The 14,525-nt window shown below is 32.6% G+C and overlaps 2 protein-coding genes across 13 annotated transcripts in view; one reads left to right on the top strand and one right to left on the bottom strand.

Moving 5' to 3' along the window:
- The window catches only part of LOC146996199 (uncharacterized), a 231,616-nt gene that overhangs the window by 190,480 nt on the left and 26,611 nt on the right, over positions 1-14,525 (bottom strand). For 2 of the 7 annotated variants that reach the window (XR_015042044.1, XR_015042046.1), the window contains one exon: positions 8,123-8,745. The exons of the other annotated variants lie outside the window; for them this stretch is intronic. The gene's annotated coding sequence lies outside the window, so the exon portion shown is untranslated. Of the gene's footprint in view, positions 1-8,122; positions 8,746-14,525 lie in introns of those variants that run through there. 7 annotated transcript variants of the gene reach the window in all.
- Positions 1-14,525, top strand: part of LOC146996201 (uncharacterized) — a 186,932-nt gene that overhangs the window by 68,759 nt on the left and 103,648 nt on the right. For 3 of the 6 annotated variants that reach the window (XR_015042049.1, XR_015042048.1, XR_015042047.1), the window contains exon 3: positions 9,358-9,420. The exons of 2 other annotated variants lie outside the window; for them this stretch is intronic. Coding sequence is in view for 1 of the 4 variants with exons in the window: in XM_085820312.1 (XP_085676438.1) it covers positions 2,875-2,900; positions 9,358-9,420 (89 nt within the window). In the remaining 3 variants the exon portion in view is untranslated. Of the gene's footprint in view, positions 1-1,761; positions 2,901-9,357; positions 9,421-14,525 lie in introns of those variants that run through there. One more of the 6 variants, XM_085820312.1, reaches the window with a different exon arrangement.

Genomic DNA, 14,525 nt, shown 5'->3' on the forward strand with positions numbered 1-14,525 from the left:
AATGATTTCAGGCTTGTTTTCAACTGCATGTAACAGAGTATTATCAGAATTACGGGAAAGTGCGACTGTGAAAATGGATAAACATCAGCTGTCCAATGTGAAAAATAATGTTATCATTTGGATATTGTTATCGAATTGCAGAACGCCCTTCAGTTTGTATACGAAAACATGGAAAATACATCGCTTATTGTGATCAACAGTTCGGTTAATACGATCCAAATATTACAAATACATTTTTTTAAACAAGGTTTCTTTTAAATTTTAATATGGTATATCAATAGAGTTTATGGATGGACATGGGTCAAGTGGAATAGCGACACATTCTACAGGATATTAGATGAATATGCGTTTAGACTAACATATAATATAACATCTTTCATATATTCCAAAACGAAAAAAGACTTTCGGCCCGCCGCGTATTTAGAGTGCCCCCCATGCCGCACAGACACTATACATTTACAAACATCCATGCAGTCTCCGGGATTCGAGCGCGAGTCTTTCGGTACGGTACTCAGAGTCACTAATCACTATCCCGGTTGGAAAAATGTGATCACATTTAATGGAGTCTTGGTGTATCACGATGGAACGGTGTTTGGACACAACAAGGTGCCCAGGCACAGTCGCCTTAACCCTTCTACAACAAGTAAAAAATTCCTAAATAGTGCACGAAATAACTAGAGCAACGCATATAATTTATATGTATATTTGTATCTAATTTAATTCTTGCTTTTAATTTATTCCTTTTACAATTGAAATTTTGTTATTCATGATTTAATTCCAGTCCCCGTTAAACATTTTTAACAATTTTCATTCAAGTTGCTTAAAAACATCTTTCGAAATAGAACTTACTAAGTATGGATTCACTCTTTTCAGATAAATCTACTATAATTAATCTTAGAAGATAAATATAATCAATATTATTTAGTAAATAAATTATATATATATATATATATATATATATATATATGGATATGGTATGTGTGTGTGTGAGAGAGAGAACACGTTTTAATTCTAGTTTGCAGTACATACGGGATTCGGCGGCATTATGTGTCATTTTGGTGTTGGCGACGATTTTTAAAGTCGCGTCAAATGCTGTTCCGTATACTAGGATTTTACCTAGAACAGGGTTTCTTAAACTGTAGGTCACGACTCCCGTGTTGGTCGCGGGACCTGCAGTAGGATGTTGCCAAAATTTTAGCAGTTTTGATATTTCTTTAACTTAATATAATAATTTTACAGTTATCAAATATTTTTACACAATGTATCTGAAAATAAAAAAAGCTAGACAATACAGACAAAGGGAAAAACGAAAACGTTTCGACGCATTCTTTTTATAATATAAACGTTCATTTTCCTTGCTTTGCACGTGAAGCTGTCATTTCGTTTGTTACATATTTAAAAATTTCACATCGTTCTATGTCTTAAAATTAGAAATTAAAGGGAATGACCTGAAACTGCAATAGTATATTACAGTACAAGTGAAAAAAATTGAGAGTTTCACTCACGCGTGTGTCTTATTTGCGCAATACTTATGGAGTCCCACAAAATTTGTGTAAATATTACGGGGTCCTGAGGTTTAAATGAAAGTTTATTGCAAGGTGGTAGTAGAAAGTTTTCCCTGCCATTTATATAACCGTACTTGCTACAATAAGATATTCCGCCTCTCCCGAGTAGCTAGTCAAATTATTTCGTTTGTCTAAAACTGAAGTGAAACTCATTTCAATTTAAATCTGACAGTTTTCGGAAGCGAAGTGTTTGTTTTAGACTAAAAAAATCACCAGCATTAATTGAAATGGTAACAAAGGATTCGAATTTGCAATGACCAATGCCTTTATCCCCACATCATCAAAGAATTATTTTTATCGCCAAAAAGAGGGTTCCGCAAAGAGGTAAAATTTAGTGCCAAATGTTAAATTTAACAAGAGTAACTGCCTTCTACAGTGAAAAAAAGGTAAAAACACTGAAGGACTTAATTTAGTAAATTTTTTTGTGTCAAAAAAGGGCCAGAATCAATTTTGTGAGGGGTTACATCATGAATTTTGACAAGCATCGACGTTTCCTTGATCAGTGGTTGTTAACAAGAGCAGAGTGAAAACGCTCGAACTTTATGTCGCCAAGTGCTTCGGGTCTGGGAGGGGGCCGAAATTTACTATTAGCAAACGGTGCAAATCCATCCAATGAAATTTTAGTGTAATTTTTAACTGATTTTTCTGATTGGCTAGAAAGGGCACATGACCGTTCGCCACTGACTTCGCGACGAAGTGCAAAAGCTTTACGGCTCATACTAAGGCTATACTAAGGTTTAGAGGAGCCTTAGCTCATACTAGACTTTAACTTTGTTGGATCTAGGTGCTATTCTTGCGATTATAAATTCTCTATATATTTTTCATTGTCTAATTTGATCTAATTTTCTAATTCTTTTTAAGATCTTTAATAGCTTTCTGTTTGATATATTTTTTGTATAATTTTCTAATTCTTTTTAAGATATTTAATCTTAAATATCTTTGTATTTTTGATTTTTTTTAATATAATTTTCTAATTCTTTTTAAGAATCTTTACTATTTTTGTATTTGATATATTTTTTATAAATTTTCTAATTCCTTTTTCAGATATTTTATCTTTGTATTTGATATATTTTTTTATATAATTTTCTAATTCTTTTTCAGATATTTAAGCTTTAATATCTTCGTACATAACTAACCTTACTAACATTTGTATATAAATACTAATTTTTCTTACTAACTATTAACATTTGTATATAATATTTTTGTAAATAATCTTTGTAATAAATACTTTTTTTCTTGCCATTAAAATTTTTGTATTGTAGTATATATATTGTAATTTACTTGTGTAATAAAAATAAAAATTTCTGAAATGGAGTCCGAGCCTTTCAGCTCCAGGTAATGTATATTTGCGTATTTATATTGTTTTATTTATTTTTTAGCACTTCACTCGGTTTGTCGGTACTACCAATGTCCCGGTTAAATCTTTGTTGATGAAAATTAAATTATCTGCATTAAGTTTTTCATAATAAACTGTAGTTAAATTCTTTTAATGTATTGCATCAGTCTATTCTATTGGTTATCTATTTAATTAAGTGTTAATATTTGTGTTTAATTTTTTACATCAGTAATTGTTACTTAACGAAAGTTCATCCACTCATTAGTATGTACATGATTATTAATTTTATTTTCATCGTATTTAAAAGTACAGTTGGCGTCGTTTGATTTGCGTAACGTTTGTCTAGAGCTATTTTGTTAACTATATATATCGTTGAGCATAGCAGCAGAATTCAATTAATTTACTATAAATATAACTATAAACGGATAAATCGATGCTTTCACAGTATATTAGGAAAAGGAAACAATTGGTTTAATCCTCTGTTTGAAACAACGCAGCAAATATAAAATTAGGGTGTGAAGTGCAGAATCGCCCACTTATTTGGCGCTTTTTACAAGAGTAAGAAAAACTGGATTTTTGTCAATTTCCTTTGACTTTTTTACATCAATGTGTACTTGAACAAAGGAAGATGCACATTGCCGATATTGTGCAATTCTCTGATGTTTTTTTAAGTGAAAATACGTCGATGTGTTACCGGATAGGGTAAATCATCTTTATATGTCACAAATTTCATTTACATGATCAGCGCAAACTGATGCAAAACGGTGATATACAATCTTTTCTAAATTTGAAAAACTGAGATTTTAGTTGGAAAATGAGCTAGACAAGTTAAGGTACTGCTAAAATGCAGCTTTGTATTAACAAAACACAGAATCACAATGAACAGTATTTCGATAGACTTGCTTTCGATCGAATTTCGGATCCTTTAAATTCGGTGATATCGGAAAAGCTGTGATAGAAGTGGCGGTACGCCTCAATGCCGTATAGGCTATCTATCTTGTCCGGAAAAGGTCTAATATTTTTTGCCGATTTGAATATTTTTTTTAAAGTTTGTTCAGCATATTGTGAATTTCAGAAATGTTGCATGAGTATATGAACACAAGATTCATGTAATGAGAAGTGCAGTGCATATGGATTGCTTTTGGAGCAAAAGCTTTAATCTGAGCTCCAATTCCCTTTTTTATCACGTTATCTGCTCCATCATAACTCATAGCTAATGTTGCTACCATCTAACCCGGATTTTGAAATTATTGAGATTATAGAATTATTATTGAGTGGACCTGTAATCTTAGCTAGTCTGAGAAAATGTAGGATGTCTTTCTTATCTAATATTTTTTGACTGTTCACAAATCATCTTGTACACCATCATAAAGTTTCCTTATTATTTGAAGTGACTTCATCAGTTATAATGGAATAAAAGTGAGCAATGGTATTGCTGTATGGGAAAAAAATTTCTTTACCTCTAGCACGCAAGGCTATTGGAAATTTTGAAGATAGGCCTTTTTTAAATATTTTTTTTATATAGCTGTTTACTTGAATTTTATGTGATTTATGTACGAAGAACAGGCTATTTGAGAATTAAAGGTAACACACAAAACATTAAAAGAATTCCCTTTGGGTGTAATATAAAATTTGAAATCTTTCAGCTTTTATTTTAATATTTTTAATTTTATATTTTTTTCTAAAGCACAAATGTGAATTACCCCAGAAGGGCTATTAGTTTCAAAATGGCATTTTGTGTCAAATCACTTTAAATGTCCGAAGCACTTTTCTAATTGTTGTCACCAAATATTATCACCCTGTATCATATTTCATGAAACTAAATAATGATAATTTGCATGAACATATGTATGTTTACGCATTGTTGAAAAACAATGTTGCCTATAGTCATTAAATTTTGGATAACATAGTCCTCCACCCGAACATATAGGCACTTGGAAGCCTGAATTTGGAATTAACATATTTTTATTATCTATTTTATACTTTGTAGAAATTTAACAAATTTTTGATTAAAAATCATAGTTTTAAAGTGAGCAGTGTAATTATTTTACATTTTGTAAAAATTTAACTAATTTTATATTGTAAACTGAATTTAATAAAAGTAGTTAAATAAGAAATTAAAAGATCCAACTCAGTAAGTCAGAGCCGGAACAGCTAATGAAGGTTATGAGACTGTGATATTACTTTTGGTTTTGTGAAACGAAGGATTACTAGGATACTTTCAGATTGAAGTTCTGTAGAAACAAAAGTTTAAGTACCCTCCCCCTTTCTGAAGCTCTTTATTTGTTTATTGACTTTTGCTTATTAAAATGTCACTAAAGGAGATATGAGCAGAAAAACGTACATTCGGAGTTGCGATTCGTATGTTACGCTGTAAGAAAGAAACGTAGTGCCAGAGTGTCACTATGGTAAATAAATGTATTGAAAGTAAAAGTGTTATTTTCTGTAATGTGTGTGGTGTTATTTTATTGTGATATATACCTATTCATGAGAAATAGAATAATTCAATTCAAGTGTGTTTGGTGAATTGAATTATTCTATTTCTCGTCAATAGCTATATATCGCAATAAAATAACACCACACACACATTACAGAAAATAACACTTTTACTTTCAATACATTTATTTTCCATGGCGACAGTCTAGCGCTAGCTTTCTTTCTTACAGAGTAACATATGATTCGCAACTCCGAATGTGTACAACAAGAATCAAGTTTATCGAAAATATATTTCAGCGGCGATTCTAGTGGCGCATGCGCTATTAGACAAGATTCTGCTCTGTCGCCAAGTATTTCTCAGCTAATACAAAACAAAGCCACTGTACTGAAGATAACACAGTTCAGTGAAAGAGTCTCTAAATGTCAATTACATTTAATGTTGCTGACGCAGACTCATTTTGCGTAGGATGCATATTCATAAATCGTTTCAGATGAACATACACTTGTTCGTGGTGATTAGAGAACCTTTCTTCTAGTAATGAAAAGGCTAATTTATAATTAGAGTCAACTATGGATATTGACTGAACAATACGATTAGCATCTCCTCTTAGCTCAGATTTTAAGTACTGTAATTTGACCACATCTGTTAAATTAGGATTTGAATCAACACTGGCTAAAAAATATCTTTAAGTGAAAGCTACTCGTGTAAGTTACCCGAAAACGTTGGCAAAATAATTTTGGATAATTTAACATTGACCTAAGCATTCGTGAAAACCAAAGGTTCCTATTCAATTTCTTTGGAAAGCTTAGCTAATTTACGATTTAATTCGACTTCTACATCTAAGACAATATCGTCAATCTCTTCTTTCTCTTTTACATAAGCATCAATACAATCAAAAGTCTTTAATCCGGACTTGTCAGGACTTCAGCGATTCCAGATTATCGGTTTTCCCGCATTATAGATCATCAGTTTAAATCTGGTAAAATGGCATGCATAAATTATAAAATTAAAAATATAAAACCGTAATTTATGAAATAAAGAGCAATTATGATCTAAAGGGTATCAAAATTTACAAAAAAATCTTAATATTTATTTGTTTACTTTATTAAACATTTCTTTCAACCCGCGCATGCGTAAAGCATACATTATGCATAGAAATTAGAAAATTGCAACCAGAAAACTATTTGATGTGTATTCGTGATATTTATAATGACGAGGAATTTGATTTAAATCATATCAAAGAGGGAGCAAATCGAGATGAAATACTACATTTAATAAGGAATTATAAGCCGATTAAAATAAAAACATCTGCCATGAAGATGAGGATAGTGCTGAGAGATCAATTTCCAATTCATTGCACGCCGTGACGTCCCCCCCCCCCCCCCCCGCAGAGCAGCTTGAAATTGATAAACAGATTTTGGAATGGTTAGAGAAACAAAGGATATGCCTTTATCCATTTTTTGCAGCAATTCCACTTTTTGTTTGATGGACATCGAAACATGCTTTCCCTTTGTAGATTCTTTGCAGCTCCAGTATCGGAAATTGTGTTTGACATAATCGAAAGTTCCAACTTACTTTTATTAAATTGCTCTAATAGTCTAAAAGAAAATAATAAGCCGTATCCAATTAGAAGATTAAGGAACAACACAATCTGCAACATTAACTGAAATAGATTATTTTAGCTTAGCTTATACCGTCCGTTATACATTAAACGCGCATGCGTAAACGTATTATGCATATGCGTAAACGCATGCGCGGAAAATTTGTAGCTTTGAGGTCCGGATTATAGATCATTCCGGATTATGGATGTCCGGATTAAAGACTTTTGACTGCACTTTCTTCAATACATAACCCGAACAAAGAATCGAAATTGGAATTTATCTTTGTCTCGAACACTTTAAACTTATTCTTCAGCACTTCCAAATCACTTCTTTGGATATTTTTGTCGGCAACGTTTTGTTTTAACTTTGTTTTCAATGTATGTTTTTTCGCTGATATCTCCTTTAGTGACCTTTTAATTACCAAAAGTCAATAAACAAATAAAGAGCTTCAGAAAGAGGGATGGTACTTACTTTTTTGTTTCTACAGAACTTCAATCTGAAAGTATCCTATGTAATTCTTCATTTCACAAAACCGAAAGTAATATCACAGTCTCATAAACTTCATTAGCTGTTCCGGCTCTGACCGCCTAAACAATTAATTAAACAACGTTGAACAATTTAATTAATTGTAACAAATTGCCTCAGGCTCTTTTATAAGTATTAGTTTATGTTTTATAAAAATTTAGCAAATTTTTGATTAAGAAACATATTTTTAAGGCAAGCAGTGTAATTAATAAAACATTTGTATTTTAAGTGTGCAAGACAGTCTGTCTGAAATTGTAGCTTTTAAATACTTTTAGTCCAAAGTAGCATTAGCCCAAACATCTAATGATTGTCTGTAAATGAAAAAAATTGCCCGTTTGGACCTAATTTTTATCCTATAAAATCTGAGATTGTTTTCATTATTTATTTGAGGGGTACTGAACCCAAGGTTTGCATAACTTTTCAACCACAAGGTTTGTGCTTACATTATTTTCTTATTTTTTATAAAAAGTTTTAGAAAAGTATTTAAAATAAATGGATCTTATATCGAGTTAAAGAAAGTGCTTACAGATTGTATTTTTTAAATAAGCTAATTATCTTTAAGATAAATGCTATTATTTTTTTATGATGACAATAATAGGAAAATAAGGGGAATAAAGTCTTCTGAATATTTCTTTTTGCAGAGTTATTTATATTAAAATAAATTTCATAATCCTTAATTTTATTTGCATGAATTTCACATATTTCATAAAAAAACAGATACATATTTGTATCCTATAAAATAATTTGTTAAAATTCTACAGGATATTTGAGTGGGCTTCCCAGACACTGTTATTTCATAAAATAACAAGCAAATATTTATATTGTATACATCAATGCCTTTAAAGATTACGTTATTTCATGTAATTGTAAGATACCTGTTTAAGTATTTATTCCATGCTAAAAGAAATTATTTGTAAATTAGGTGATATTAATTTCTTTAAAAGTAATTCATGGGTTCAGTGCAAATTGCATTTTATTTTATAGAAGAAATTTTGTTTCACAAACTTTTTGCATACACAAAGCTTTCGGTCGAAGGCTTCTTAGTATTTTTCGGTTTCGGCACGAAAATCGCCTACAGGTCGGCAGATAGTGTGGCTGGATACGAGGTTTTTATTTATGAACCTCGCGCTGTAACATCTTTCTTTATTGATTGCTATTTCCCTACTGCCAGTTGCCGCATTCATTCGAAACCATTTCGTATTTATCAAAATCTGACAAGAATATTCTGCGTGTCGTGATTTGGAAAGCCATCTTTCAATACGAAATAATCCGTAGATACACCTAGAAGATTAAAGGTGCCATTTAGTTGTTGAGTTATCGATGAAATGGTTTCATTTCATGGTTCTTGGACTATAGTTTAAGCCTAATTTTCTATCACGAATGAGGCCCACCAGCGGCCGAGCGGTGGAGTCACCGAACGCTGGTAGTCGGTCCGAGGTTCGAATCCCAGGAACGGGCTGGGCGTTTTCGTGGTTTTCCCCATGTGTAACGTGTATACAAGCCAGTTTCCCTTAGAAAGTGCTCCACAAAGGCACAGGCAGATAGCCCTTGAGGCTTTGTCATAATCACACACAATCATGAATGATGCCTTTTCTTTGTCAAAATTTTATTGCAAATTTTTCATCTCTGGCAATTTCTAAATAGATAGATTCGATGCACTTTTAAAAAGTTTAAAAAGTATACCAGTATTTCAGTGGTAAATTAAAATTTAGAGCTATCTAAATTTATGTGCAGTCATAATTCACTTGCATTTAGAAGTATCTAAATTTATGTGATGTCAATTTATGATTTAAATGGATGTGTGTGCCAAGTTTGGTGCTTTTATGCATGTACTGTCACTGTGGTTTATTATGGTCTCGGTAATAAAATTGTACCTATTTTTGTTTATTATAGGAATGCGAAGCGCCCAAGAAGAGGATGTGAGCAAACAAGCCCTGTGGATGTGGAGGCTGAGAGGTAAGATACCAATTTTTTCTCTTGGCTTCTTTTTTTTGTTATTGTTGCTTCTTTGTCTTTGAGTATGGTAGTAAAGTCATGCTGCGATAATGATGTTAATGTCACACTGCGACTTTTGTATAACTTCACAAAGTGACATAAATTTAATTGCTTTAAAGCAGCGGTTCTCAACCTTTTGACTAACACATACCATCTAAACAAAAATTTAAAAACCTTAGTACAACCAGTATAATTATTGTACATTTTATAATACTTATTCAGTTTCTCAATATAAATAGAAAAAATAAATGTTTTGCCATTTGCACAAGCTATTGGCTATCTGTATTAAATAGGGACACATAAAAAATATTAATTAAGAATTGGTTACCATTTTAATTATCAAAATTTAAGTTATATACTTAAATTTAGTGTAAAATTTGGGCCTGTTTAAGAGAGATCAATTTCTTTGTCTGGCCTTATTTCACTTAGCTTTAAGTGTGATCCACTTTTAATTTTATTCTGTATTTATTTTTCAAATAAAACATGGAAGAAAATCCTTGTTCACACAAATAGGTTGTGCGAAAAGGCAATAAAAATTTAGCTTTATTTGAAATGCCTTTAAATTCTTTTTTTCGGTGTAGCCAAAAGTTGTTATTTATGAAATCTTCAGTGGAAGTGCAATCACAGGAATTTTCTAACAATTGTTCTTTTTTTCTTCATAGAATTTTTGAACTTTGTTTCTTTGCCTACCACCTATTTTTTATCTTGTGTACCACCTGTTGAGAATTGCTGCTTTAAAGATCTGTGTGGGTGTCGCACAGTGTTACATTAGTTTAATCAGTATAATGTCGCAATAGCAGTATTTCAGACATCTCCTCCAGTAAAACTGATAACAGCAGAAAAGCGTTTTATTGATCCAGTAAGAAGTTACTCTTCCAGTTATTAAAATCTTACTGGAATCTTTGGAATTTTTTAATTATTGAATATAGTCATCACAATCATATCAGATTTCCTCAGTGATTATTGTTATATCTCATTGTATTGAAATTATATAACAGATGCGTTTATGATTAATTTACATTTTTATGTAAAACTTTGCTCTCATAAATTGCTATAAAACTATATGCTCATAGTTTTTGTGTATCACTTTTGTGTACTTGCGTGTATTGCTATAAAACATATGCTAATAGTTTTTGTGCAAATAAAACTTACATTTCTTCATTCAAATATTTAGTATAGCCAATAACTACAGTGAGCATAGTTATGTGAATGAAATTAAGCATATAAAACAATTTGTTTTCCAATAAATGTAAGAAAGTTTTAAATAGCAAATTTTCTAGTGTATAAGACGCACTTTTTTTCTTTGAAAATAAGTCGGAAAAAAAAAGGAGGTGCATCTTGTATGTCGATACTCAGTTTTTGATTGCATTAATTTCTGGAAATTTCCTCTTTTTTTGGAGTTATGTGATTTTTTTCTTGTTTCCTTGCGATGTGTGGGAATATTACAGTTACGGAGAGCTTAGTAAATGTGCATCTGGCATGAAAACTGCAATTTTTGCGAACGACTTTTAAGTGTGGGAAATTTCAACTGTTTGGTGTTTCTTAAGTTTGTTGGCAAATTATGGTTCAAAAACAATGTTGAAATTGCTGTAACAAAGCATGCAAGCTGGATGCAGGCTTCAAATTTTGAGGTTACACCATCAAGAAGAAGGGGAAGGCCTAACATTTGGAAAGTTTGTGAATGGGTCAAAGCATCTTGGGATGCTGTGAAAACAGAGGCAGAGGTTAAATCATGTATGAAGTGTGGCATTATTAATACACTGGATGGTACAGAGGACAATCTGTTGTATGAGGACTCGAATGCTGATTTAGGAGAGGTTTCAAGTGACTTTTCATTTAGCTATGGTGATGAGTGTTTAGGTTTTGATGAAGAAAATTAAAAGCTCTTCCCCAGATGAATTGTGGGTATAAAGTATTACTTTGTATTTATATTTAAAATACTGTAAATTCATTATAATGAAATGTGTATAAAAAAAGGGGGATGTGCCTTATGCGCCTGCAAATACGGTAATAAAGATATAAAAATATCCATTCACTTAAGAGAAACTTAAATTCATTTCCTGCAAAAATTTTAAAAGATCCTTTTAATATATTTAATGCAGCCTTTTCTTAATTAATAAGAAGTTAATATTGTTAATAACATATTTTATTTACATCGGCAATTCTGTCAATGTATACATGTTTTTCGAATGGCGTTTCATCGAATTTTACAAAATATGACTCGTATTCATAATATAAGTTTACAATGTCTCCTTCAGCCTCATGAAATTAAACAAAATATGCATTATTATTATAAAAAATTATAATGCTATTATATGCATTGAGATGAGCAGTCACTGGCAAGAGTTTTAAAGCTATTTATTAAATTTTAAATTACTTTAAAATTGAAAGAAAGCTCCAAATTTTTAAATAGGTACTAAACATTTTGATGATTGTTTGATTTACTATTTTGAAGCTTTATTATTTATCATTTATACTTTTATTATTTTTGAAACTCGGACGCTTCCAAACATATGAATTTATAATACTTACAATTCAGTAAAAACAAATACAAACTTAAAATTTTAGATTCTAAGCTTTCAAGACAGCTTCTGTACACAAAAGTACTCGCTGTTATACACTCATGTCCATAAATTAAGGATAATGCAAAATCAGGCAAAGGAAAAGTTAGAAGCAAAACAAATTTGACTTATTTGTAAAGCTTATTTATTAAACAAAAGGTAAAGAGCAAAAACAGATGCTATATGTTTGATATTATTAAAAAAATTAGCGATTTTTTTTCTCCCTGGAGCAAATTACCAAAAAAAAAAAAAAAAAAAAAAAAAAAAAAAAAAAAAACTTATTTACAAAAAACCAATATTACATGGTTGGTTTGATTGTTAATACATTGTATGTCTCCCAGACGATGCAATACAGTCCGTACAACGCCTAGGCATCTGAGTATCAAATTATCGATCTGATCTTGGGGGATATTACATCACTCAAAAAGCAATGCACTCCGAAGTTCCGGTAGACATGTAGAAGGAGGTTGACGGGCTGCAACTCGTCGGCCAAGCATGTCCCACACGTGTTCTACTGGTTCAAGTCTGGTGAGAATGCTGGCCAGTCTGTACGGGTGATATCCTCCGATTGAAGGCATTCGCTTACGATATTTGCACGGTGAGGACTGGCGTTGTCATCCATAAACAAATTGTGTGCCCATGGCACCCCGAAACAAATGTACATGTTGTTCCAGAATGACGTCCCGATAGATATGGCTTGTCATGATTCCAATTTGAACATGAAGGTCAGTTCTGGAACCCAGAATAATTCCACCCCAAACGAGCACTCCTACACCACCGTAACGGTGTCGTTCAATGATGCTTTCTTGGTGGTAACGAATACCTGGAGCTCTCCATATGAAAGTCCGGCGAGAATCAGACTGCAAGCTAAACCTGGACTCGTCGGAAAACATCACACAAGCCCACTGTTGCGGTGTCCACAGTGCATGCTCTCTACTCCAGGCTAACCGCAGGCGACAGTGAGTTGCAGTAAGTGGAACGCATCTGACAGGTCTACGAACATATAAACCAATCTGCCCTAAGCGTCTGTACACGGTCTGCCTTGAAATTGTCGTACCAGTGGCTGAAGAGAGCTGACGAGGCAGGTCTCAGGCTGTGCTCCACCTGTTTGTTTTGGCAGTAACTGCCAAATACCGGTCCTTATTCGGCGCTGTAACTCTGGGGCGACCTGTGCTGTAACGTCTACTCACATTACCATCATCTGGGAATCGTTGCCAAAGGCTGGAGATGACACTCTGGGCAATTCCAAGTTTGTCTGATACTTCCAGTTGGGTACGCCCACATTCCAGACGGCCGATAATTCTACCACGTAAAAAATCATCCAAATGCGTCCTTTGTCGGTTATTGCACTGAAATGCTTATAAAGCCCCTGCGAACTATTTGGTTATTGCACTGAAATGCTTATAAAGTGCCTGCGAACAATTTTACCTGTATTCGTTATATATCACTTTCTTACATTCTCGTCATTGTGAAGTACCATCGGTGTCATCTGGTTACTTCCTAAAATTTGCATATGATTCTTGAAGATGTGTGTTGTGATGTTACAGGTGATATTTTAGTATATTTTAGAGTTCGATTTCCGCGTGACTCCGAATTATCCTTAATTTATGGACATGAGTGTAGTAGCAACTTTGTTGCAGCATATTTTGGGTGCCCCCATGCTGCACAGACACTATACATTTACCACCCACCAACCTTTTTGAGATTAACTGTTATAGTAGCACCTTTCTTTTCAATTGTTGCAGGGAGATGAGTTTGCACTATCTCTAAAAAATACATTAAATGGAAAATTTACTTGTGAATTTTTAATTATAATTACTGCATATTTAAACAGAAAGTCAATTAATTAAAAACCATAACATTTTTGCGATGCAACTATCACACGGAGGACGAGTCCAAGGATTTTCAAGTTCTCTTTCCCTACGATCAGCTTCTTGAAAGAACTTTTCGGCTTGCAGCATATTTTGGGTGCCCCCATGATGCACAGACACTATGCATTTACAACCCCCGAACCTTTTCCGAGATTCGAACCCGAGTGCTTTGGTACGGCAGTCGGCCTGATCGAGCGGTAAAATATAATGTAAAAGAACAAAGCTTTACTTAATTCAGCTCAATTACTGACAAGTGGATAGATAACAAACTAAGTAACAATACATCATAAAAATTAAATAGCAGAACAAATGAGGATTAAACATCATTTTAAGAATAAAAAAAAGTTAGACATTTTAAATAACATTTTAAACATTTGCGATCAGATAAAACTGCTATTTTATGTTGTCTTCTAATTCATTTAAAGTCTTCTTGACATAACAGGTTCATACACTAAATATATTACTCTTCCTTCATGCATTGGGATATCTTTCCAGATGCTAATATCTACCTGCTTTATTTCTTCTGGGATGGTCACATATGCATTTAGTAGCACTATGCACTATTCATGGAAGTCTGGTCTTATTTTATTCGATTTTTTGAATAATTAAGATTTGACTCAGGCTGAGAGCTACG

This window comes from Stegodyphus dumicola, chromosome 7 (assembly GCF_044657685.1).
Source record: "Stegodyphus dumicola isolate Sdum_Otavi_A_Nest chromosome 7, ASM4465768v1".
NCBI classification, from domain to species: Eukaryota; Metazoa; Arthropoda; class Arachnida; order Araneae; family Eresidae; genus Stegodyphus; species Stegodyphus dumicola.